Here is a 24,971-nt window from a genome sequence, read left to right on the forward strand (position 1 = left end):
ACACTGCTGTGCCACCAGCTCTGTGTCCTGAGTGCTGGATCAAGGGAACTGCCAGGAAAAAGCTGCTGGGCTGTAAATCTTTGGGAGCTGCAAATTGTCCTTTGCCTGTGTCCCAGGAAATCACACAGCCTTCACTGTCCTGCCCTGAGTGCTGATAAAAACAGAGATAAAGCTGAGGACAGAACTGTGCCTCTGCCCTGGGCATGTCCTTCCCCTGCAAATGACTTCAGTGCTCAGAGGGAGCTGAGGAAATCCTGGCCTTGGCCCTGACTGTAATACAAATATTGTATATTTGGGGTAAGCTGTGTGCTGAGAGGTGCAAGGTCTGCCATCCACATTGATACTGAAGATTTCATGGTCATAAAGACCTTATTATCACATTATTTCCATAATTGTATGACAGGAATTTCATGGCTTTGTACTGATGGTGATATTACCTGTACAACACTCTTCAGCACCTGAGCCAGCTCACCCAGGTGTGGAGAAGGGGAATGTCCAGGTGTGGAAAATGGGGGTGTCCAGGTGTGGTAAACAGGGGTGTCCAGATGTGGAAAATGGGGATGTCCAGATGTGGAAAATGGGGTTGTCCAGATGTGGAAAATGGGGATGTCCAGGTGTGGAAAATGGGAATGTCCAGGTGTGGAAAATGGGGTTGTCCAGATGTAGAAAACAAGGGTGTCCAGATGTGGAAAACAGGGATGTCCAAGTGTGGAGAAGGGGCATGTCCAGATGTGGAAAATGGGGGTGTCCAGGTGTGGAAAATGGGGATGTCCAGGTGTGGAGAAGAGGAATGTCTCTGCCCACAGGAGGAGAAGGGTTTGGGGCTGGTCTGGGATCCAAGAACACACCCAGAGGTGACACTGAGTGGGGATCCCCCTTTCACCAAGCTGCTCCTGGAAGTCTCTGCTGTGTCTGCTCCCTTGGGAGATCCCCAAATCTCAGTGGGAACCACTGGGGCTCCTCTTGGCTTCATTCCTCCCAGAATTAAAGGCCCTTCATGGGGTGGATGGTGCATTAAATATAGATGGGAGTTGGAAGAAATATTTGAATTGCTGGAATTGAACTAAGAAAGGAAGTTCTTTTAGGGTGCTATTCATCTCATCCCAAGGTGGCACCTAAATTAAACTCAAGGGGTTCTACCCAAAAAGCATCTCCTTCAGTGCACTAATTAGAAGTGAGTGACCCCAGGGACACCCCCCAGGACAGCTGACAGCTGTCCCTTAGTGCCACAATCCAGGCCATGTAATTCCTGCTATTGAGGCCTGTAGGGATCCTGGTGTTGGAGAGCTGGGAGCTCTGAGGGTCATTCCTGGCAGCCTGGAGAGCTGCAGGGACACAACCTGTCCTCTCCTGGCAGAAATGCTCCTGTCAGAGCTGTCAGACCAGAGCTGTCCCCTTCCACTGGGACCTGGAGCAAAACTGTGTCCCATTGTTGATGGTTCAGCTGATCTTTATTCCCTGCTGAATTTGTGTGTGTTCCCAACATCTAAAAAAGGGTCTGTTTTGCTTCTAGGTTCTGCCTGGCACCAGCAATGCCAAAACATCCCACGAGAAAAGCTGTTCCTGCTGCACTTTTGGAAACTGGAGCTTCCAAAATGAGATGCTGAGCATTAGGAACCCAGGTTTTTTCTGGGATGGTTCAGCCAAGCTCCCAAAACTCTGCAGCAGTGACAGCTGGCTCCTGTCCCCAGGGATCAGCAGGTCAGTGGGCACAACAGCTCCAGGCAAGGAAGAGACATCTCTTCCTCTGCACTCTTCTCCAGGAGGAACATGAAAATTGTTGCTTGGCCTGATTCAGAGAGTGCTGCTGCTGCTTCCCTCCTGCAGGGTCTTTTTTAATTCAGCTGTGCTCCTCCAGCTTCTCTGCCCTGTTGGACAGAGGTGAGGGTGAGAATGGAGCTGCTGCACCCCATTCATCAGCCAGGCCAAGGACTGGGCTGTATTTTCATCCTCTGCTCTTTGTCTCTGCCTGGTGCCCTTTCAGAGCTGTTTGACCCCACAGGATGTCACAATTCCCCCCAAAATGGTCTAAAGTGGGATTGCTGGGTGGGACATGCAGTGGTTCCACCAGGGCACAAACTCTGAGCTCTCCGGTTCCATTTCCCTGGGCTCTTCTGCTCTTGAGATGATTTCATGGAATCACAGATCAGTTTGGGTTGGAAGGGAACTTAAAAACCATCCCATTCCATGGGCAGGGACACCTTCCACTGTCCCAGGCTGCTCCAAGCCCCAGTGTCCAGCCTGGCCTTGGGCACTGCCCCTGGCTGAACAACCAGGACCTCTTTGGTTCAGAGCAGTGTGGGTTCCTCTGGCCAAGGAAATGTAAATGCTTCTGAGGTGGCTTAAAATGGGGAATGTCCTTGCCAGTGTCAGCCCTGTCCAAGTGCAAGATTTACTGCAGAGCCCAGTTCTGATCCCAACTCCTGAAGGAGCCAGGAGCCCCAGACCAGACCAGCCCCAAACCCTTCTGATCCCCTGAGGCTCTGCTAAAGGAAGGAAATGTTTCCCTTTCTCTGGGTGCCTCCAAGCACCGCTCAGCCCTTGGCTTTGCAGAGCTCCTCCCGTGCTCAGAGGAGCTGTCCTGGCTGAGGCAGGTCCTGGCAGCTCAGAGCAAAAGGTGCCCAGGGCAGCAGGGCACAGACCTCTGCTCACTGCTGCTGTTACAGTGCAGGACAGGACTCGTCCCAGCTGCTCCCTGGGAGCCTTCTTGGGATCTCACAGAAAAGTGGAGAAGCCAACACAGCTTGGTAGGGCCTGCCAGTGCCAAGAAAGTCATTCCATGGAGGGATGAGGGAAATCAAGGTGTTTCTGTAGGGAAATTCAGCCTGGCTTAGACACTGACCTCAGCACCTGCATCCCAGCAGAGAGAGGGGAAACCCCCAGTGCTTCATCCCTGTGCCTGGAAAAGGATCAGCTTAGCTGAGAGACAGAAGAAGTCTGAGGGCAGCTCTTGAGCTCTCTGGGTGTCCAAAATAACTCCCTGCCACCCCCAGGCACCCCTGTCCTGGATCAGAGGGAGTTTTAGAGACACAGGAAAATCGAGCAGGACCCCAGGGACTCTCTCTCACCTTCAAACTCCGTCTGGCAGTTGCCAGAGTTCTCGTTCAAGCTCTCCTCCTCGTTGATGATGATGTTCTCAATGTCCTTCATGGTGAGGTGGTCGCGGAAGGCGTGGTACAGGATGTGCTTCAGCTCCTCCAGCGTTATCCTCTGCATGTCAAACTGTGGGAGACAGCCCAGTTAACCCAGGGATGGGGCTCCCAGGAGAGCAGGCCTAGAGCAAGGCCACAATCCCCAGCTCGTGTTTTTATCATCCTCATTTCAGCAGCTCAGGGTGGGTTTGTGCTCTTTGGGGCTGGTTTCACTCCAACAGTTGATGCTGTAAAAGGGTCTTGGCACTGGTGGAGCAGCAGAGAAACCCAGAAACCCAGGGATGGCATTCCAGGCTGGAGAGGCAGCAATCCAGTCCATCCCAACAAAGAGAAAACCCTCAGGGATTCCCCTGGTATCTCTCACTCCTCCCATGAGCCACAACTCTGTTTGTGCCCCCTTTTTTATGTTCCTAACCCCCCAGTTATGCCTGGAGGGAGGAACAAGCAGAGGACACTTCCCCCAGAGCTGACTTCTGTTGTGGATCCAGTAGGAAGTGCTGTTCTTACACCAGCCAAGTGTTAAACCCCCAATTCCTGCTGAATGTGAACATTTTGCCCCAGCAGGACATTGGCCATGTGCAGTTTGTGGTATTAATGAATCCCTGCTCATGGTGCAGCAGAGAGGAGACACCCAGGCTGCTGTGCAGTGCCAGGGGAGCAGAGAACTCTCTCTGGGTGTAGGAAAGGAGGATGGAAATGTTCCAAGCCATGGTGAGTCTTCCTGAGTGCTGCAGAAGCTCCTCAAAGTGAGGCCTTGCAGCCCCAGCAGGGCTCATGCACAGGAACCAGGGCTCTCCAGGGCTCCTCCACCCCATTGAGCCACCTCAGGGTACCCAGAAAGGCCAAACCTGTTGGGAAGGGTGAAAGTTTGACAAGAAAGTCTCACAGATATGTATGCATGGCAGAAAGATTTTTAAATGTAGAGTCTGATGAAGGAATAGAGATGGAAGCAAGTTTTGATACAGAAGAAAAGAATTGCTGAGCCAGTCTCACTGGATAACCAAGGAGGCAAAGGGTGTGTGAGTTAGAAGGGGTTTTTATGGCTTAGAGCAAAGGATAAACCCACCCCAAACAAGAAGATGTTTTGACCAAGCAGGAAGAGAGCACAGGCAAACAAGGCAGCAAATGTGGCAAGGAGAAAAAAGGTCTCAGAATTTTCCACTGCAAGAAAACTGAAAAACAACTTGAAACTTAAACTGTAATGTACTGACTGTTAGTGATTGGAGAACAGTACCATGAATATGGTAATTACAGCAGTTATGATAGGCTATAGATAATAGTTAAGGTATAGATTGGTTCTACTGTATGAAGATGCTCAGCAAAGAAAAGTCTATAATGCATTGTAACCAAAACCAAAGGGTGTCCAGGCCTGCCTGCAGCTGGAGCTGACAGCTGTGGGCACAGCTCTGTCACCCACAACCCTGGAGTGGTGTAACGCCTTCGATAAAATAAACTGCATTTTGTATACAATAAACTGCATTTTGTATATAATAAGCTGCATTTTGAAAAGCTTCCTGGAGTCCTGCATCCCTCAATCAGACTCTTACACAAACCCCTCTGGTCAATGCCCCAGTGGAGGGAGGGCAATGCCAGGTCCCAGCTCCCTCTGCCCTGGGAGAGTGGGGATGCAGCAGGGAATTCCCATTCCTTCCCCAGCCTGGGGAGAACAGGACAGAGCAGGCAGGACAGGACACAGGGAATGGCTCCCAGTGCCAGAGGGCAGGGATGGATGGGATACTGGAAATCAGGAATTGTTCCCTGGGAGGGTGGGCAGGCCCTGGCACAGGGTGCCCAGAGCAGCTGGGGCTGCCCCTGGATCCCTGGCAGTGCCCAAGGCCAGGCTGGACATTGGGAGCAGCCTGGGACAGTGGGAGGTGTCCCTGCCATGGCAGGGGTGGCACTGGACGGGATTTAAGGTCCCTCCCAGCCCAAGACTTTCTGTGATCCTGATTCCCTGAAGTCAGAAAAGCCAAACCCACAAACTACAGCAAAGCCCAGATTTGAGTTGGCCTCAAGAATCGTCCCTGAGGCAGAACTGGAAGAGAATTCCAGCAGAGGTTGAGCATCAGCCCCAAGGAGGTGGAATGGGGTGACCACAGGCTGAGGGGCTGCTCCTGCAGGCAGGGAGTGACAATGGGGATGGAATGATGGGGTTGCCATTGCTGGGGCTGTTTCAGGTTGGAGTTTCCCAGGATGAAGACCCCAAGGAATGCAGGAGGGGGTGTTGGGTGGGAATCCTTGGATTCACCCCCATGCAATCAGCACTGCAGGAAGCCACCCAGGAGGGCTGGGAACCCTGGGCAGCTTCACTGCCCCCTGCAAAGCTCCAGCAACACCCCCAGCACTGCTGCAAGGCAACCAGAGGAATGATCCCAAATTTCCACACCTTCAGTTGCCAGGAGAAACGCTTTTTGTCATGGAACAGGATGTGAAGAGCACAGCTGCTCCCTTTTCAACATTAAAGACAGCAGAGCAGGGCTGGTGAGATTTGTTCATGCACAACAAAGCAGGATGGAAATTGGTGATTAAATCCCAGGGGGATTTGCAGCCCAGCTTTGAACTGGGCACCAAGGAGCCACTGGTGACAATGGGGCGCTCACTATTTTTAGCTGAATCCCTGAGGAAGGAGACAGCAGAAAAACCAAACCCATCAGCCCTGCTGCTCACAGAAATGCTTTTCATCTGGACAGAGCCAGAACTTTGTCTCTGGTCCCTGCTGTCCACTCCCCTGCACATTTCCTGCAGTAGGGCTGGGATGGTGCAGGAAATGAGTGAGGGGAGTTGGGGAAATTGGTGTTTCTGTGGGTGCTGGGTAAAACCAGAGGGATGTGTGCAAATCTGCCTGCACACCCAGGGATAGATGGGAATAATGCAGGGCCCAGATTAAGCAAAGTGCACTCCTTGTCCTTCATTAACCCCTCGGAGGATGAATGATTTTGCACCTGTGCCATGAGCAGGGGTCAGGGAAGAAAACCTCAGGCTGAGCAGCTCAGGAGTGATGAGAATCCCAGGATGGGCTGGGTTGGAAGGACATTAAATCTCATCCAGAGCCACCCCTGCCATGGTAGGGACACCTCCCACTGTCCCAGGCTGCTCCCAATGTCCAGCCTGGCCTTGGGCACTGCCAGGGATCCAGGGGCAGCCCCAGCTGCTCTGGGCACCCTGTGCCAGGGCCTGCCCACCCTCCCAGGGAACAATTCCTAATTCCCAATATCCCATCCATCCCTGCCCTCTGGCACTGGGAGCCATTCCCTGGGTCCTGCCCCTGCAGTTCCTGGTGCAGGGTCCCTCTCTGCCTTCCCTGTGTCCCCTCCAGAGCCTGGCAGGTGCTGGGATGTCTCCAACACCCCCCTGTTCCCCAGGCTGCACAGCCCCAGCTCCCTCAGCCTCTCAGCCTCTGCTGCTCTCCCTCTCTCCCAGCACTGCCACTGAAAATTCTCTGCAGAGTCCTCTGTCCTCCTGCCTCTGCCCCAGGCTGGAGCACAAACACAACTGTGGGGATCAGCTCATCCTCAAACTGTGCCAGCAGTAATGACTTGAGGGGTTTGGGGTCTTCCTGTTCCCATTAAAATCTGTCTGGAGGGAAGGAATTGTTCTCTTGACAAATGCTCAGCTGCTGCTGCATCTCAAATGGTATGCTAATAGAGAGAGAAATTATCTTTTTAACTTGTTTTGTTGTCATATTTATCCTTTAGGAGGTGGAACAACCTCAGATGGGATTCAGAATCACCCTCAGTGGCTCACAGGAGCTGGGCTTGTTGATCTTTGGGAGTCCCAGCTCAGAAGACTGTCAATCTGTCAATCTATACAGTGATTTTTGGTCTCTGCCCCTTGCAGGACAGCCACCCTCCCTGAGCCCTGTGTCACCCTGGCAGAGTGTCCAGGGTGGCTCCAGCTCGGGGCAGGCAGGGACAGGCTCTGCTTGGACTCCCAAGTCATTCCAATTATCCCTGCTCTCCAACCCAGCAATTTCCCTGATTCACTTTTCAATTACTCTGGGTTTTATTGTGGTAATGACAGGAACCAGGGAGCAACTCTTAGCTTTTATTGACTCCGTGGGGAGGAAAATGGGGACTGTGGCAAACTGGAAACTTTCTATAGGATTTATAATTAGGGGAAATCAATGGAGCTGCTTGTGAGCCTCAGAATAATTCACTGTGAGCAGTAAAACAAACTGAGCTGAGGCAGGCTCCAGGTGCTGCTGTGAGTGGGAGCTGTGGAGAGCACCAGGACCTGGGCACTCAGCTCCTGAGGGACCCTAAGGCTGGAGGGTGCTGTCCCATGAGATATCTGGGAGGGAAACTGCACCTGGTCCAATCTAGCCTCTAGCTTCCTTCTTGACTTAAAATTCCTGCAGGAAATGAATCCCTACCTCAGTTCCTTGAGTCTCCCCAGTTGAAATTTCCCAAATTTGTGTCTGCCTTGCCTGCAGAGCCCCATTCCCAGGAATGGCCCAATGGAAGGGCTTGTTCCTTGAAGGGGTTAAATGCTGGAGCAGCGCTCCTGATCATTTCATAGCAGCTCAGCTTTAAAACAAAAGAGTGGGAGGCTCCTCTCTGCAGGGCCAGGGTGGCCTTGCTGCCCTGCAGGTGGGTGAGGCCAGGGGGACCCTGCAGGGATGGGAGCAGGGCCACGCTGGGGACCTGCAGGGTCTTTTAAAGCCACTTTGCTCCACAAGAGGTGGGACTGGCTGCTCTGGCAGGGAGGTTTAGCTGGGAGAGCACTTAGACCCAGGTTTTCCAAATAAACCACCTGGAAGGGTCAGCTGGGGCTGCTGAGAGCTCCAGGTGGAGCAGGATTTTGCCTCATGTTCTGAAAATTAATTCTGCAACCCAAAAAGCTTCAAAGAATCAGAGAATCATTTAGGCTGGATGTTGGATTAAGCTTTTTTCTGACCCAGAGATGGGGCAGCTGAGAGGTGTTTTAAAAACTTTTACTCCATTTTCAGTCTCATGTGAAGGGTGAGACAATACAGATGTTATCATTCACACCATCACAATCAGAAGCCAATTATTTCCTAATTACAATACACTGTAAGCATTTCTTGGCCTATCAGCTTTTGCCACACCATGGTGTAGATGCCCTAAAGCCAATCACCTAAAATCACCCCTTGTGGGTCCCACAAAGCTGGTGGAGCTGCCATCCCCCATAACCGTCCCACATTCCCGAGGCTGCCGGGAGCAGGAAGAGCACGGCGACATTTCCATGGAGAAATTCCCTGTCCCCTGTCGCGACAGGCTCCGCCCCTCCCGGCAGCAGCGCTGGGACACGCAGTGACAAATGCCCGTGGTGACTGTGAAATACAAAGCTGTGGTTCGTGTCAAGTACACACAGGCAATGTGTGTATTTGTCATTGTGATATGTGTGGAAACCGACCATGGCACAGTTATAAAGAAGAATTCTAATAATTACTGAGGAAAATAAAACATGGAAGAAGGCTTTTGAACCTACCCTTTATTTGCAACTAACCTTTATAAGTCTTAAGTTGATTTAGGAGCATTTGAATTAAAGCTTTAAGGATGTTGCTTTTTGACAGGAACTTTCTGCTTGTAAGCCTTAAAGAGTTTTGCAGTAATAACTTTTTGAAGTATAATTTTAGAATATTGCCTGTAGAAAGGATCTTTTGAAACTATAGCTTTAGAATATATAAAAAGGAGACATGCAGCTTGAGAAAAGAAGATGGACGTCAACTCAAGGATAGGGAAGGTGGACATCACTGTTATGAGATTTATAGTCCTTGCAATCAAAAGGTGGACCCACATCTGGAAACTGGACTTCACCAGATGAAATACTCCTTCCTTCTTTCAGAAACTGAACCACCACCACCTGGGATGCTCCTTTTGGGATACATCCTGAGGAAAAACTAAGTCACAATAGTGTATAGAATTGTGACATAAAAATGGGGAATAGAAACTGCTGAGAAAGCTGATGAGTACCCCTATAAATACCTGTAAGCCCCACCTATGGGTGTGCAGTTGGAGGGAAAACTTCCCCCACTGTACCCAGCGCTGTATTGCTCATACTTTACCATATTCATTAATAAATTGATTGCTGCTGGAATATTGGTGACAAACGCCCAGCGGGGCTCAGGGCACACCTGAGCCATTGCAGCCAGGTTTGAGCACACAGCACCCTGACCCCAAACACCCAGGCCAAGTCTGCACTGTGAGATGAGGAGGAATTCCAGCCTCAGCCGGCCCTGGGAACCTCCAGTGTGTCCCACAGCCCTCATGGGGTCACCAGGGGCCATCCCTGGGGAACGTGGAATCCTCTGGTGTCTGTGGGTCCCAACCTGCTCCAGGCTGGGCTCCAAACACCCCAAACACTCCAAACAGCCCCTTTGCTCCCAGGGATGGGGGATTTTGTGGCTGTCCTGTGCAGGGCCAGGAGCTGAACTCGATGCTTCTTGGGGTCCCTTCCCTCTGGATATTCCATGGTGCCCAGTGTGGATCTGGAGCATCCCTTAGAGCTGCTGCTCTGTGACTTCTGGGACAGGGGCTGGAGTGGTCCCCTCGTGCCTGCCAGGAGCCCCCAGGAACACCTTTGGCTCTGGAGGTGGGAAATGCTGCTGGGCTGGGCTGCAAGGAAACGCTTTTCCATCCAAAAACAAACCCGGAGCTGTAATTCCCTCCTGGAGATAGAATTCCCTCTGCTGGTCTCACCTCCTGCTGAGGCTGGTCCCAGGCTTTCCTAGGCCCAGACTAATTTTGGGGCAGGATTTGAGCAGGGCAGTGGCTCTCTGGCCGTGCCTCCCCTTCCCAGCTGGGATCTGATGGTTCCTAACTGGGCTGAGAGGAATCGGCCGCCTGAGAGGCACCACCTCCCCTCACACACAGCAGGAGTATTAATGCTGGCCACATTCAATTAACTTGAAATAGTTTAGTAAACCACAGAGAAGTGGTGGTTGGGTGGTTTTTTAATTAGTGAATGCTCTGAGGCTGCAGCACAAATTAACAGGCCCCAACAATTTCTGTGGTGTGGGTTCAGGGCTGCCAGGGCTGATCCCAATCCAAGGGAATCCCTAACGAGGGCTGCACCTTCCTGACCCATGGCAGGCCTGGGGGAGCCTCGGGGGGAGCAAACTCCTCACAGCTAATGGGGGCTGGAGCTGGGAATTCCCATTTGGCCCCAACCATCTTCTGCCTGTCCCCCAGATTGGAGCTCTCATGGGCTCCTGTCCTGGGGTAAATCCAGCAGTGAGCTGAGGTAAAACTGCCCTGATGGTGCTGTCTGTTCTGACATGGAAATGGCAGGTGGCAGCCTCAAAAACAGCAAAATAATTCACACAATAAATAATTCACACAGGAAAAAAAAAAAAAAAAAGATTTTTCAGTGTAGGACATAACAGTTGTTAAATATTTAAGCAAAAATTCACAGAATTCACAGCATGACTGGGTTGGAAGAGACCTTCAACATCATCTCCAACCCATGCCCTAAACACCTGAACTCACCCCTGGCACCCAGTGCCACATCCAGGCTTTGTTAAACACACCCAGGGATGGGGACTCCACCACCTCCCTGGGCAGCCATTCCAGAACTTTATCACCCTTTCTGTAAAAAACTTCTTCCTGATATCCAACCTGTATTTCCCTTGGCACAGCTTGAGGCTGTGTGCTCTGGTTGTGTCAGTGCTGCTGGAGACAGAGCCCAGCCCCAGCTGAGCACAGGCACCTTTCAGGAGCTGTGCAGAGCAATGAGGGCAGCCCTGAGTCTCCTTTTCTCCAGGCTGAGCACCCTCAGGTCCCTCAGGGGTTCCTCTCAGGGTTTATGTTCCCAGCCCCTCTCCAGCCCTGTTGCCCTCTCTGCATGTGCTCGAGTCCTGCCTGGTGCTATCCTGTGATATCCCATAATATGAAATCCCGTGTCCCTCTGCAGGAACAGGATTCCACCCTGAGCTGTTCCCCCCTTGGCTCAGTGTGAGCACAACAAGGGAGTTTGGGGCAGATCACTCTGAGGCTGTGCCAAAACTCCAAATATTCCAAGGAGGGGAAAATCCTTCTGTGTTTGCCCCACAGAGCCTCCCCCAAGAGGGGAGAGCAGGGGCTCTGCACCCCAGGGGGACCCTCAGGCTGCTGTCTGGTATCAGAAAAATTAATCCACAAACACCAGAGGTTTGTGTCCAAAGAGGAGACAGAGGAGTCCTTTGACTTTATTCCAGTAAAGGGAGAGGCCATGGGGCATTCCCCTGGGGTCTCTCAGATTTTTGGAGGATGCAGCCTCCTTTTTATCCCAATTTCCAGCCACATTTCCCTTCTCTCTTTCCCCATTTCTGAGGTACCTGAGAGGTTCAGACTTCCGAGAACACCTGATACCAGAGTTTGCCCTCTAATGTATAACCCTCCTTTTTGATTGTTAATTCTTATGGAATTTAGGGGTTTTTCTTCCCCATTGTTTCTTTCATCTTTCAATGTCTAATTTCATTTATCAGCAAACCTAAAGTTATTTGTAAAAGCAAATATCTTTTTCCATTCATCAATCAGTGGAATCCTTCCCATTGTTTCTTTGATCTCCCAGTGCTGGTTTTATCTCCCAGCAGACCCACAGATGGTTTGGAAAGACAAATCCACTGTTCCTCTCACTGGGAATTCTGTAATTCCTGATCCAGGCAGCAGCAGGATGTGAAGGCACCTCTGCTGTGTGCCAGGTGAGGCTGGTACCACACCAGGTGCCCAGGACAGCTGGACAGACAGAGCCTGGGACAGCAGTGACACAGCCTGGGACAGCAGTGACACAGCCTGGGACAGCAGGGACACAGACACTGCCCATGACAGCAGTGACACAGCCTGGGACAGCAGGGACACAGACACAGCCTGGGACAGCAGGGACACACCTGACAGCACAGGGACTGTGGAGCCAGGGGAAGGCCAGGCCCTGCAGAAATCCCCTCCCCTGGCAGTTTCACTGAGCACTGACCCTTGGGCCTTCCCATTCCCCTGCCTGCAGAGGGGATCTTTAATCTGCTCCTGGGTGGGATGAGGCAGCAGAAGCCCCAGTGAGGGGAATGAATGGGCCCTGCTGCTGCTGTCTCCTGGAAGCCCTCAGCCAAAGGAAACCAATTTTTCTTTAACAGCTACAAATGTTCTGAGAACGCTGGGAGAAGTGGATTAGAAGGTGAGACCTGTTCCTGGGCTGCACAAAGGACCAAATCATTAATAAAGGCTTTACAAACCAGCCCCAGAGCTGCTGTAGGGGACTTGAGGCATCCTTGGCACTGCTGATGGTGGTTAATGAAAAATAATAACAATGAGGCAGCAAGGAGAGCTTCTAATCCTGCTGTGCAGCACCAGCCAGAGCCAAGACAGAATCCAGAATGGGTTGGGCTGGGAGGGACCTCAAAGTTCATCTCTGCCATGGCAGGGACACCTCCCACTGTCCCAGGCTGCTCCAAGCCCTGTCCAGCCTGGCCTTGGGCACTGCCAGGGATGCAGGGGCAGCCCCAGCTGCTCTGGGCACCCTGTGCCAGGGCTTGCCCACCCTCTAAAGCAGAAGGGAAAAGAGAAAAAAATCCCAAAGTTTTTATTCTCTATTTCCATCAGCAGGTGCTGTTCAGCCAGTTCCCAGGAAGGATTCAAGCCCCTGGAGTTTCCCCAAAGGCAAACATGGTAAATAAAAAATACCCCCCCTCCTCCTACTTTTCTTAGCTTTTATATCTGAGCTGACATGGTCTGGAATACCCCAGGACCTTAGGACTGGCACCTTCTCATTTGCAGGACATGAAATATTGAAAAGACAATTTTTTTTCACAGTGAGAAATTCACCTAAAGCAGGAGAAATTCATCTGTGCTGGGAAAAGTCATGATTTGTCAAACTGGCACTTTGTAAGGAGAAGGAAGAAATAACAAATTTGAAATGCCATTGCTGACATGGCTAATGGGGCCCAGGAGCTGGCAGAGAGGGGGTGGAAGTGCCACCAGCAGCGTGTCCCAGAGGGGCCTGCCCAGTGCCCCAGCCCAGCAGGCACAGCCAAGGCACACAAACACCACTTTTGGGGTTATTTTCCATCTTCCTCCTAAGTTGTAGGAACCAGGGTGTTGCAGTGTGTTTTTATTTTGCAGGTTATTGTTTCATTTGTTGTTTGGTAATTTTTTGGGCTTTTTCCCCCTTGCTTTTAGAGTAACACAGACTTGTCTTTGTTATTCAATTGAGCCAGGTGTCGGTTTATCTCTTTGCTACTTAGCTACTTTTCTGCCAAGTTTCAAACCCCTTCCTCCCACACCCAGTTGTTAACCCCTCCTGTCCCAAGCAGATTTCCTCCCTTGTATCCCTTGCCCTTGTGTTCCACCCCCAGTTCTCCTGATTAGCTGAACATTGTATCCTCCCTTGAGACCTGCCCCCCTGTATAAGCTGTTGCTTGCCCCCAGCTCATTGCCTGGAACCCCGAGACACGGGGAGTGTAACATCAAATAAAGGAACCCAGTGCCACCCCAGGCCCATGCTGTTGTGGCCTTTTTGTTCCGTGCTATGCCTCCACTGGCAGCTGGGATCCTGTGGAGCCCCAAAAGAGGGGATTGTCACCCCCCCCACTGTCACCATCTAGCTGGGATGTGCGACAGCTGGCGCCCAACGTGGGGCACCGCCTGTGACTCTAAGAGGAGCTGAGCAGTAAATTTAACAGGCTCCTGGACTCTCTCCCGCCCTTCCCGGTGTTCAGAGGCTTACCCAGAGGCAGAGAGAGAAAGCTCACCAGAAGACCCTGAGCAGACAGCACCAGGGTGTCTCTGAAGCCCATCCCATCACCCCCACAGCCCCACATGTGCTGAGAGCTGGCAGGGCAGCTCCCCTGGTGCTGCCATGGATCTCGCCTGACACGTCAGGACCCTGAGGGAAGTCACTGAATCTCAAATTCACACAGTGCAAAACCCTCCCCTCCTGCAGCTCAGTTCAGCAATTCCAGGGCACAGGATGTGAAAAATTGGTGCTGGTGCACCAAGGCTCAGAGTATGGGAAGGAAGGACAGAAATGATTTGAATATTTGGAATTTGTTTCTCTCTGTCGCCTTGTGCTGGGATGTGGATTTGTCTTTCCTTATATTTGCATGTTGTAATTATTTTTATGCCACCTTTTGCTCTGCACATAGCAACCATTGTTTGAAACCAAGATTAATTCAGCTGAAAACCACGACATCAAAACTGAATCTTGGAGTATGTGCTCAGTTACTCCAGTGCAGGGAGTCCATGATTTTTTTCTTTGCCATGCTACAAACAAGGTGATCACTTCTGAAGTCCCCTCCAGCAATTCACTTGGCATTTGTGAGCTCCTGGCAGTGACCAATAACAGAGAGAGAGAGCAGAAAATACAGAGCAGCTGTCAGTGCTGAAAAATAAACTTCAGCAAAGTGATTTTAATGCCTGACTCAGTCTGCACCAAGGAGGGAGCCCTGGCACCTCCACTCTGGAATAAATGAGCAGCTTTTCCTGCAGGAAGGCTCAGGGAAAGCAGGGGCAGAGCTGGGCCCCAGCCCAGGGGATCCCACAGCAGAGTGCAGGTGAAATATGGGAAGAGCTCACCTGGGGAACTCTTGGGGACAGCAGGGATGGTGCAGATTGGGAACACATTCAGGAGCTCCACGTGCTTGTTTGGAGCCCACTGGGAGTGCAGTGGGACCCTCCCAGCAGCAGCTCTCCATCCCATCATCTGCACCAGGAACAGGGCACAGGGGGACTCCAGGGGTTCCTCAGAACAGAGCACACAGCAGATGGGGCGGCTGCAGGGAATTTTCCTTCCCTGCCTTGTCTGAACTGCCCCATCATCAGATTTTGCTGTGCTGTTATCACAATAAATAAATAAATTCCTTTGGATTATCTTTTATCTTTTATTAAAGGGTTTGGATGATCTTTTATCTTGGGGTGTCCTTTATGGCAGATCTGACCATGAGTCTCTGGGGAGCTGAATGTAGAATCACAGAATATCCTGACTGGAAGGGACCACAGGGATCACCCAGTCCAGCTCCTGACACCCCAACAATCCCAGCCTGGGCATCCCTGGAGCTCCTGGAGCTCTGGCAGCCTCGGGGCTGTGCCTATTCCCTGGGGAGCCTGGGCAGTGCCAGCACCCTCTGGGGGAAGAACCTTTCCTGAAATCCAACCTGAGCCTGCCCTGGCCCAGCTGGGGACTGTCCCCAAGGCAGGAGAGCCCTGCCCCATCCCAGCCCTGAGCTCCCACCTTGGAGCAGCCACACCACAGGAGAGAGCTCTGACCTAGGCCTGTGACATCAGGCTGCTAATTGCACTTCAGTTCTGCATGAATTAGAGAAATATTTAGCTCAGTGACACTTAAGGGCTCTTGTCCCACTAAAATAAACTGAATAAATTGTCACATGGCAGCTCAGCTCCCCCACCCTGTGCCTTGGAGAGCCCAGGGACAGCGCCTGGGGCCAAATCAAAGCTGGGTTTCCAAACAGAGCCCAGAGCTGGGGATGGAGCAGCTCTGCTGGGGGAGAGGTGGCAGAGATGGGAATGTTCACCTGGAGAGGAGAAGCCCCAGAGTGATCTCAGTGTGACCTTGCAGGGCCTGAAGGTGCTGACAGGAAAGATGGAGAGACCATGGGACAAGGGATGGAAGGACAGGACCCAGGGAATGGCTCCCACAGCCAGAGGGCAGGGCTGGATGGGATATTGGGAATTAGGAATTGTTCCCTGGGAGGGTGGGCAGGCCCTGGCACAGGGTGCCCAGAGCAGCTGGGGCTGCCCCTGCATCCCTGGCAGTGCCCAAGGCCAGGCTGGGCAGGGCTGGGAGCAGCCTGGGACAGTGGGAGGTGTCCCTGCCATGGCAGGGGTGGCACTGGATGGGCTTTAAGGTCCCTCCAATCCAACCCATCCTGGCACTCTGTGATGTCGGACATGGAAAATGAGCTTTATGCCACACTGAAATCTCCCTCCCTCACTGATTCCTCCTGACACCAGAACATTCCCCTGGCAATAATTCCCTATTTCTCTTTATCCCACTGAGTCCAAGACCTCATCTGGAGCCTTGCTGAAGCCTCCTCTGCTCTGCAGGCACCAATCTAATTTTCTCACCGAATTATGAAATGTGTTAATAAAATCCTGCTCATTCCAACCCTGGAGTCCTCAGCTTCTGCCCCAGCCCTGGAGAAGGACATGAACCTTCCACAGCTTGAGCAGGGATATTTCTCTAATAGGAAATGTCACTGATCCATGAAAACTCTGAGCCCTGAGTTCATTAAAACCTCATTAAATTGAGGCCTAATGGTGAGAGGGAAGGACCTGGCAGCCTGACCTGAGCTGACTGCAGACCCTGGCAGGGACCAGGAGAAATGGCACTTAGAGATGTGACCAATTCCATCCCTGGAAGAAGAACCTGTTGTGAGGGACACCAGCACCAGCTTTGGGATGGCCTTTTGCCTGGAAAGGATCTCAATTTCATCACTCCTTGAGTCCAGTTTTGGATTCATCAGTCCCCGGGTGCAGTTCTTTTGCAAATGTTACTTCATGTTTGTTATTTGCCCAAGAGCCTTGGCTCAATGGCAGCATTTTCATCTCATTCCATCTGCTGGAGAAATTCTTTCTTTTGCAAAACAAAAATTCACAGATTTTGCAGAAGAAAAAGCTGAGGACAGAGGCTGGATCAATCCTGTGACACTCAGTGGAAGGAGGACCAGGCTACAAAGCCAGGCTGTCCTTTGCCTTCCCTTCAGCCCTGACCCAGGAACATCTCCAGAGCTCCATTTGCAGAGGACAAAGCGTCTGCTCAAGTCCAGATGGGATTGTGATCCCTGGGAATTTGGGATCTTAACACATCCATCCTGCTGGGTGAGGGAGGGTTGAGTTTGCCAAGGATTTATCTTGAACTTTGCTCATTTGTCTGAACCAATGCAAACCCTGCTGCATTCCTGCCCTGCACAGGGACCCTGTGGGTTTGGGGTCAGGCCTTGGGTGATCCTGTGGGTTTGGGGTCAGGTTTTGTGGACCCCCCCAGCTCTCAGGGTGATCCTGTGGGTTTGGGGTCAGGTTTTGTGGATCCCTCCAGCTCTCAGGGGTGACACCCCCTCAGTGCCTGCCTGCACAAGAACCCTTTGGAAAGGTCCTGCTCCTTTCCTTGCCTGGGCTCAGGCTCCAGCAGCAGCTCCAGAAAGTCTTTTTCCCTTTTCCTTGGTGACACATGTCAAGTTTTCTGTTTTCCCTGCTCACAACAAGCTGCCTTTCCCTGCAGGGAATCTGAGCTCCCTGCCCAGCTGTTCCAGCTCATCAGCTCCTGTCATCCCTGACACTTTTCCTGGCACTCTTCATCCTGGTCTGAAATCCCTCAGGAGAGAGAAATCCACATCTGCTGAGGGTTTGAGTGGCTCCTTTTCTGCACCTTTTCTACCCCTTTTCAGCCACACTGAGGGGAAGTTGTGCTTTGCTGCCCTAAGAATCCTTTCACAAATGCTGATTTCACCAAGGAGTGGGTGAAGGAAAGCAAAAAGAAAGGAACAATCTAAAATGCACCAAGAGCTGCTGCTCTTTGGTAGCTCAGAATCGCTCAATCCCAGAGTGGTTTGGGTTGGAAGGGGCTCTAAAATCATCTCCTGCCTCTGTGCTCCCTCTGTGACCTGCCCATTTACTGTGCAGCAATTTTGCTGTCAGTGCTGGAGCCAGGCTGAAATATCTGCTCTCTACCTGAGTGTGTCAAGTGCACCTGGATTTTATCAGAGAGATAAGGTGAGCAGACTCTGTCATATCTGCCTGGGGCTTAGGCATCAAAACAGGTCCATTTTTCACTGATTTTGTTTTTTTCCTAGTAAAGGGAAATGTGGGTTCTTCAGGATTTGGTTTTGGGGTTTTTTGTTTGTTTGTTTGTTTAGTTTTAAATTCTGTTTGTGTTTTTTCTCTTTTGGCAACGTGGTCGATTGAATAAAATTGACATTTAGGCAACAAAAGTTCACAACAGACTCTACCACCTTCTGTATTAAAGCCTTTCTTTCCCTCTGCATGCTCTGCTTGGAGAAGTTTGATGTTGTTGTTGATTTTCCAAGGGAAAAGCTGGGAAGAGCTGCAGGGAAGGGAGTCCCTGAGCCCCCAGAACTGCTCTGGGTGTGTGTGTGCACATCCACATCCATCAGAACTGAGGTAATCAATAGGAAGGCATGGAAAAATATAATTTGAAGCAGTTTGCAGCATTCATGCATAATTTTCAAATTATTTGGGAACAGAGAAGTTATCAGAGTTGACAAGGCAATGTTATATGCAGTGAGAAGGAATGAAACTTGGTCTTCAATTTATATATTCTGTCAATTAATAAAGAAATGGATATAAATGAGGTGCTCAGGAGCTGGGAGAACAAAGGGGAATCTGCTTCTCTTAGAGCTTAAAAAGCCAAAGCAACACGTACTGGAGAAGATGGGAAAAGACACCCTGGGAACAGGTGTTAGTGTTAGCTGCTCTTTAGAGGTGCTAATGAAAACTCCCTGAGATGAACGGGATCACAGGGAATCCTGAGGATTCGATAAATTTCCGGGATTTGGCTGTGTGAATTTGACATGCCTCCATCAAGGAGATGTTATCACTCCTCGAGTCAGCCCTGCAAACAGCTCCGGTAAATTTCCCTGAGCTAATTGCTCTTTAATAGTTTGTTGTGTGAGCACTCGCTAATTACAAGTCAGGCAGCTTTGTGAAAACACATCTGAAATACTCCTACAGGTGAGTAATGGGTTTGGGGAAGAAAGGGATTTTTGACGGAGTGTGGTTTCTGAGTCCTGGCTGATACAAAGTCCTGCTTCAAACACCAGCACTGAGGCAAAGCCTTCTTGTCATTAGACATAAATAATTCATCAGGTGAGGAGATCCAGGTAGCTCTGGCCTTTCTCTGGGTGCTGCATTTTAAATTAAAAATAACTCAACTCTTTATGCTGTTGTTTGTTTCTTAACTCTTGCAGGTTTCCCTCAGACTCTGCCATTTGGGCCCAGTACAGGACACAGAGGTTGATCCCAGCCTGGAGCATTCCTAAAGAGATGGGGAACGAGAGGAGCTGCAGAATGGGGCTGGGGGGGACCCAGGGATGTGTGACACTGCTGAGACCCCTCAGACCCTGGGGACAGCCCTGGGCTCCTCAGGACAGTGCAGACCCCGAGGGGCTGGAGCTTGTCCAGGGAAGGGTCTGGAGCCCCAGGAGCAGCTGAGGGAGCTGGGCAGGGGCTCAGCCTGGAGCAAAGGAGGCTCAGGGGGGCCCTTGTGGCTCTGCACAGCTCCTGACAGGAGGGGACAGCCGGGGGGGTCGGGCTGTGCTCCAGGGAACAGGGACAGGAGCAGAGGGAACGGCCTCAGGCTGGGCCAGGGCAGGTTTAGATGAGAAAATAGGAAAAATTTCTTCACTTCAAGAGTTATCCAACAGTGGTGAAATCCCCATCCCTGGCAGTGTCCAAGAAGTGTGGATGTGGCACCTAGGACATGTGATAAAAACAGGAGCAGGCTCCTGGTACTAAAGTGATTTCAGCATTTGTTATAATAAAAGAAAGGCCCAAAGCAAGGGGGCCCGGGCCAGGCAGGAGCGTTCCCACCAAGGATGGAGCAGCGCCAGCGCTGGGGCTGCTCAGCAGCGATGGCCCCAATGATACCCCCGACGGTCCAGGTGGAGCAGCACGGATTCACTGGGTCAGATGCCCCTTTTTATCCTGTTTTTAGTCCCTCTGGATTGGTTTCTGTTTGAATCCTTCATTTGCATGAAGGTTTAAGGTGCTCGATTGGCCCATTACAGCTCTCTCCAGGCTGGCTCATGCTGCACTTTACTGAGGTGTGTTATGGTACCTTGAGTACTGGATTTCTTATAACGACCCTTTGAACCCCTTTTTCAGTATAACAACCAAACTAACAGTACATGCTTACCAATCCATCAGCTATTTTACAACTGTCACAGACATGTTTTATGAAAAATCCTTTCCTTAGGATTTTTCCTCCTGAGAAGCCTCAGGAACAAAATGTAACCAATGGTTATCTGCTGCTGTGGAATGCAACAGGTGCATCTGGGATTGGGCTCATGTGGTTGTTTCTAATTAATGACCAATCACAGTCAGCTGGACTGGACTCTCTGTCTGAGACACAAGCCTTTGTTATCATTCCATTCCTTTTCTATTCTTAGCCAGCCTTCTGATGAAATCCTTTCTTCTATTCTTTTAGTATAGTTTTATTATAATAGATATCATAAAATAATAAATTAGCCTTCTGAAACATGGAGTCAGATCCTCATCTCTTCCCCCATCCTGGGACCCCTGCGAACACCACCACATACAACAGTTTCTAACCTATTTTTAACAACATGATTTAGTGGTGAGCATGGTGGTGGTGCTGGGGTGATAATTGGGCAGTTGCAGCCATCACCACCCTGGGATTGCCTGGGGGAACCTTCAAGGCCTTTGCAAACAAATCTCCACAGTGCCCCAACAGCACCCGTGGCTCTGACATTCAGATGTGGGGAGGCCAGGACAGTCATGAACTGGCTTTATTAAGTCACAGCACGAATTCTCACTGACAAGCTTGGCAAAAAGTAAAATTAAATAAAATGAGTGCTAAAAATCCCAACTCTATCTGCATTTTTTCTGCAACGGCCTCAGGCTGGGCCAGGGGAGCCTCAGGGTGGACATCAGCAGGAATTTCCCCATGGAAATGGTGCTCAGGCATTGGAAGGGGCTGTCCAGGGAGGTTTGGAATGCTCATCCCTGCAGGTGCCCAAGGAAGGGCTGGAGGTGGCACTCAGAGCTCTGGGCTGGGGACAAGGTGGGGATGGGGCACAGGGTGGGTTCAGTGCTCTTGGAGGGATTTTCCAGCCCCAGTGATCCTGGGATTCTGTGTGGTCCATGTGCAGCAGAGCCAGGGCTGGTGCTGCGGTTCCTTAGGAGACACAGCAGCAACCCCAGTCCCTCCCACCCTTATATTGCATTTCTCCATCTAACTTCAGCCTTTACTGAGACTTCCAGATCAGTGGAATGGGATAAATTCCTGGGAAGATGCAGACTCTGCTAACTACAGAATCAAAGGAAAGGCAGAAAGAATCCCCAGACATCATTAGTCTTGATTGTAATTTATGCAATAAAAATAAAAAGTGATGGCTTAAATTGGAATTTTCTGTTGCCTCTAGGAAGATCAATTGGAGTTTTTATCCCACATTTAGATGCTAATGGTGCAATCCATCACTCCAGGGCCATTCTGGGGCAATGCTGGGGTTTAGAGGTCGATGAGAAGCAAATTCCTGATGAATTATTGAACGCTGGAAGAGGAAATATCGAATATTGGAAGAGGAAATATTGAATGCTGGAAGAAGAAATATTGATTATTGGAAGAGGAAATATTGAATGCTGGAAGATGAAGGAGATACAGTGGTGGCTTTCAGAGAACATCAGAGCTCATTTTCTCCACTGGTGGTGGAGCAACTGTGGGGTCTGGACTGCTGAGGTTCAAGATCAGGGTCTATTACAGCTGCTATTTGCTTATATCATGGAAAGGAAAAAGAGCATAATGTTCACTTTTAGTATCCCCTAAACTCCATCTCTTTCTTTGGGAAGAAGTTTTCCTCCTGGTGGATGTTATAACCCATGGATGGACACGTGCATGGGCAGGTTCAGAGCAGATGTCAGGAGGACAATCCCACCTTCACTGCAGAAGGGAGGAAGAGAGACCTCAAGTGAATAATTTGCCAAGTTATTTTGGGAAGTTCTGTGAACTTCCAGCACATCCAACTTGTGCTGTCAGGAAATTTCACACCTTGCAGGAGAAATCCTCTCCTTGGGCTTGCTCTGAAACTGTCTCCTGTTTCACTTGTACCTCCCCAGCTCTAGTCATCACCTTCCCAAATTCTGACATAGAAAAGATAACCCAGTTATCTTTTTCTCCACCTAAGTTTCTTCTTTTTACCCACTTAAGTTTCTTCTTTTTAGCCACCAAAGTTTCCTCTTGAGGAAGCACCTCCTGGAATTGATAAAGGTTTCCTCCTCATTAACTTCTCCCATCCCATCATCTCCCTTCCACGGCACGGTGGAGCAGATCCCAGTGACATCCAAGAACTGAACACACACCACAAGCTGGTGTTTCCCTATTCCCTTCTCAACCTTCCCCAGTTTTCCACTTGCTGAGGGCTGAGCTGACATTCCCATGGAGCTGCTACAGGGTCTCATTCCCGAGTGGTGCCAGCCCTCTCTGAGCTCAGAGATGCACAGTGTGGAAAAGGTTTGGTGTAACTCTGTGTTCATTTTGCCATGGAAGGAGGGCACCAGGGATGAGCACCAGCAGCATCTTTCTTCTACAGAGCATCCCAGGTGTTTTCCACATCCTTCTGCATGTGCCTGTCTCCCAAAAGTGAGGGGATGTCCTGGATTGTCAAGCAAATTGTATCTATTTGCCATCTGTATCACAGTTGTCTTCTGTTTGTTGGGCAGTTTTCCTTTTCTCTTCCACACCCACTCCTCCCTCAGGGGAGACACCTGCTGATAACAGCTATTGAATGTCACTGCATGGCTGATAAGAACTACAGCATCCCATTGGGAGATGTGAGCCCAGAGGGAGGAGCCAAGTATTCCTACCTGGATAGAATCTGGAGATTCTGGAACACCAGCACAGCTTCTGCACTGGATTTCCCAGAGGAACAGCAGCTGCCTCTTCTTCCACTGGATCTTCAGAGGAAGAGACTGCACCTTTCTACAGGATCCCTGCTCCAGGGGGCTGCAGCCACAATTCCAATGGGACTGCTGCCAGCACCCTGACCCACAGGGTGTCAGGTTGGGTTCTGACTCTGTCAGTGTTGTTTTAGTGTACTCATTGTTTATTTTATCTTTTTATTTTCTTCCCTATTAAAGAACTGCTATTTCCTGCTATCATTTTTTTTTGCCTGAGAGCCCCTTAAATTTATAGCAATTCAGAGGGAGGGGGTTTACATTCTCCATTTCAGGGGAGGCTCCTGCCTTCCTTAGCAAACACCTGTCTTTCCAAACTGGGACAGGGGACACAGACACTGGCCACCATCCACATGGAGAAATCAGCCACTTTCACCCTGGAGACAGCTGTCCACTGGCTCACAGCTCCCACAGAAGAGCAAATCTGCAGGAAAAGGAGCAAAATCCCCATTCTGATGCAGCTGTCCAGCAGCTGGGTGAAACTGGAGCCCGACTGGAAATGGCCCTGCTGGTGTCCTGCTCCCTTTCTCAATGCAGTGGTTCCCTTCCCTCAGTGCTCACTCCTGTGGTATTCACATACTCTTTGAACAGAGACATAATTCTCTCTCCCAGGATTTTTCCTGGGGAAGGCAGTGAGAAAGCTGAGAGAGAGAAGAGAAAACAATTCCTATCTCTACTTGCTACTCCTGTTGTTTGGCACATGTGGAATGTGTTATGGAGATTGTTTACCCAAAGGGATTTGTTAATTGGACTCTGGTGATGGTTGTTTGGACTGATTGACCAATTAGGTCAAAGCTGTGTCATGACTGTTTGAAAGGGTCACTGGTTTTTCTTTAGTATAGAGTTTAGTGTAGTTTAGTACAGTATGTAGTGTAATATAGTATAGCTTAATAAAGCAATTGTTCAGCCTTCTGAATAATGGAGTCATTGCATGTTATTCCCACATCAGGGGCTCCCTGCATGGATATGCTCCTACAGCTGGGATTTTAATTCTCCAGGGGTTTTAAGCTGGAAAAGCATCAGTGTCCTCCATCCTCTCCTGTCTAACCCCCGGTAGGTGTTTGTTAATGCTCAACACAGGGATTCACCTCTTTGGGAAAAGCTTCTGTAGCAGTGTATCCAAGGGATCTGTCCAGCAGCCAGAGGGGAACAGCTGCACCACAAGGAAGCAATTTTAACTATGACCCAGGAGCCAGGATTCCCACCTTCTCTGTGCACCATGCCTAGGGATGTGTCCATAAAATCCCACTGTGAAGAGAAAGCTCTGCCCTGTGACTGCCTCTGGCTTTGGGAGGAGATGGGATGGCTCCAGCCTTGGTTCCTGACCAGACTGATCCCTCAGCCTGCCTCAGCTGATCCCTGCTGCTCCTGATGCCAAGTCTGTTTTGGGTCTCAACCTGCCTGCTGGGATATCGAGGAGAAACTCCAGACACTCCATGCTGGCCCTGGAGAAGGAAAGGCTGCTTCTCAAGGAGCCCTTCTCAGTTTGAAGCTGTTTCACACTGTGGGGCACGGGCTGGAACAAGGGGAGTTTTAAGGCCCCTTCCTGCCCAAACCATTCAAGGATTCCATGATTTCATGGCTCTGGGATTCCATGATTCCATGATTTCATAACACTGTGATTCCACAATTCAATGATTCTATGATGTAATGATTCCCTGATTCTGTGATTTCATGATTCCACAATTCTATCACTCCATTATTCCATGATTCTATGGTTCCATGATTTCATGATTCCATGAGTCTGTTCTATGTTATGTATATGTTCCAATGTTCTATGATTCTATGATTCCATGACTGTGATTTCATGATTCCATGAATTCATGATTCCATGATTTAATGAGCTACATTTTACATTTCTCTTTAATTAAGGGACTGTTGGGCCCCGTGGGTTTTTACATTTTGGAGAATTGTGACATTTTCCTGCAATTTAAGGGCTGGTGGGAATTACACTGGCCACAACCAGGAAAACCTGACATCACCTGAATTTTTGTCTCCACTTGAGTTTTTTGTCTCCTTACCCATGGAAATTTGGCTCATTTGAATGGATAACACAGCTCATTGATGTGAACTCATCCCCTTGTCACATTTTGTTATTTTATACCAACCCCTGAACCACCCCTTTGATCCCAAAGCCTCAAAGTTCACCAGCTTCCAGGAAAATCCCACTTTCCAAATGTGCAGTTTAATACTTTGGACTGCACATACAATTTCCCACTAG

The 24,971-nt window shown here is 50.2% G+C and overlaps 1 protein-coding gene across 5 annotated transcripts in view; it reads right to left on the reverse strand.

The window, feature by feature from the left end:
• The window catches only part of CALN1 (calneuron 1), a 172,294-nt gene that overhangs the window by 11,528 nt on the left and 135,795 nt on the right, over positions 1-24,971 (reverse strand). For all 5 annotated transcript variants that reach the window (XM_071448254.1, XM_071448255.1, XM_071448258.1 and 2 more), the window contains one exon: positions 3,069-3,222. In XM_071448254.1, coding sequence (XP_071304355.1) covers positions 3,069-3,222 — 154 coding nt within the window. The remainder of the gene's footprint in view (positions 1-3,068; positions 3,223-24,971) is intronic.

The sequence above is a fragment of the Agelaius tricolor genome, unplaced genomic scaffold, assembly GCF_023055355.1.
Source record: "Agelaius tricolor isolate 1412-34295 unplaced genomic scaffold, bAgeTri1.0.p SCAF_25, whole genome shotgun sequence".
Taxonomy (NCBI): Eukaryota; Metazoa; Chordata; class Aves; order Passeriformes; family Icteridae; genus Agelaius; species Agelaius tricolor.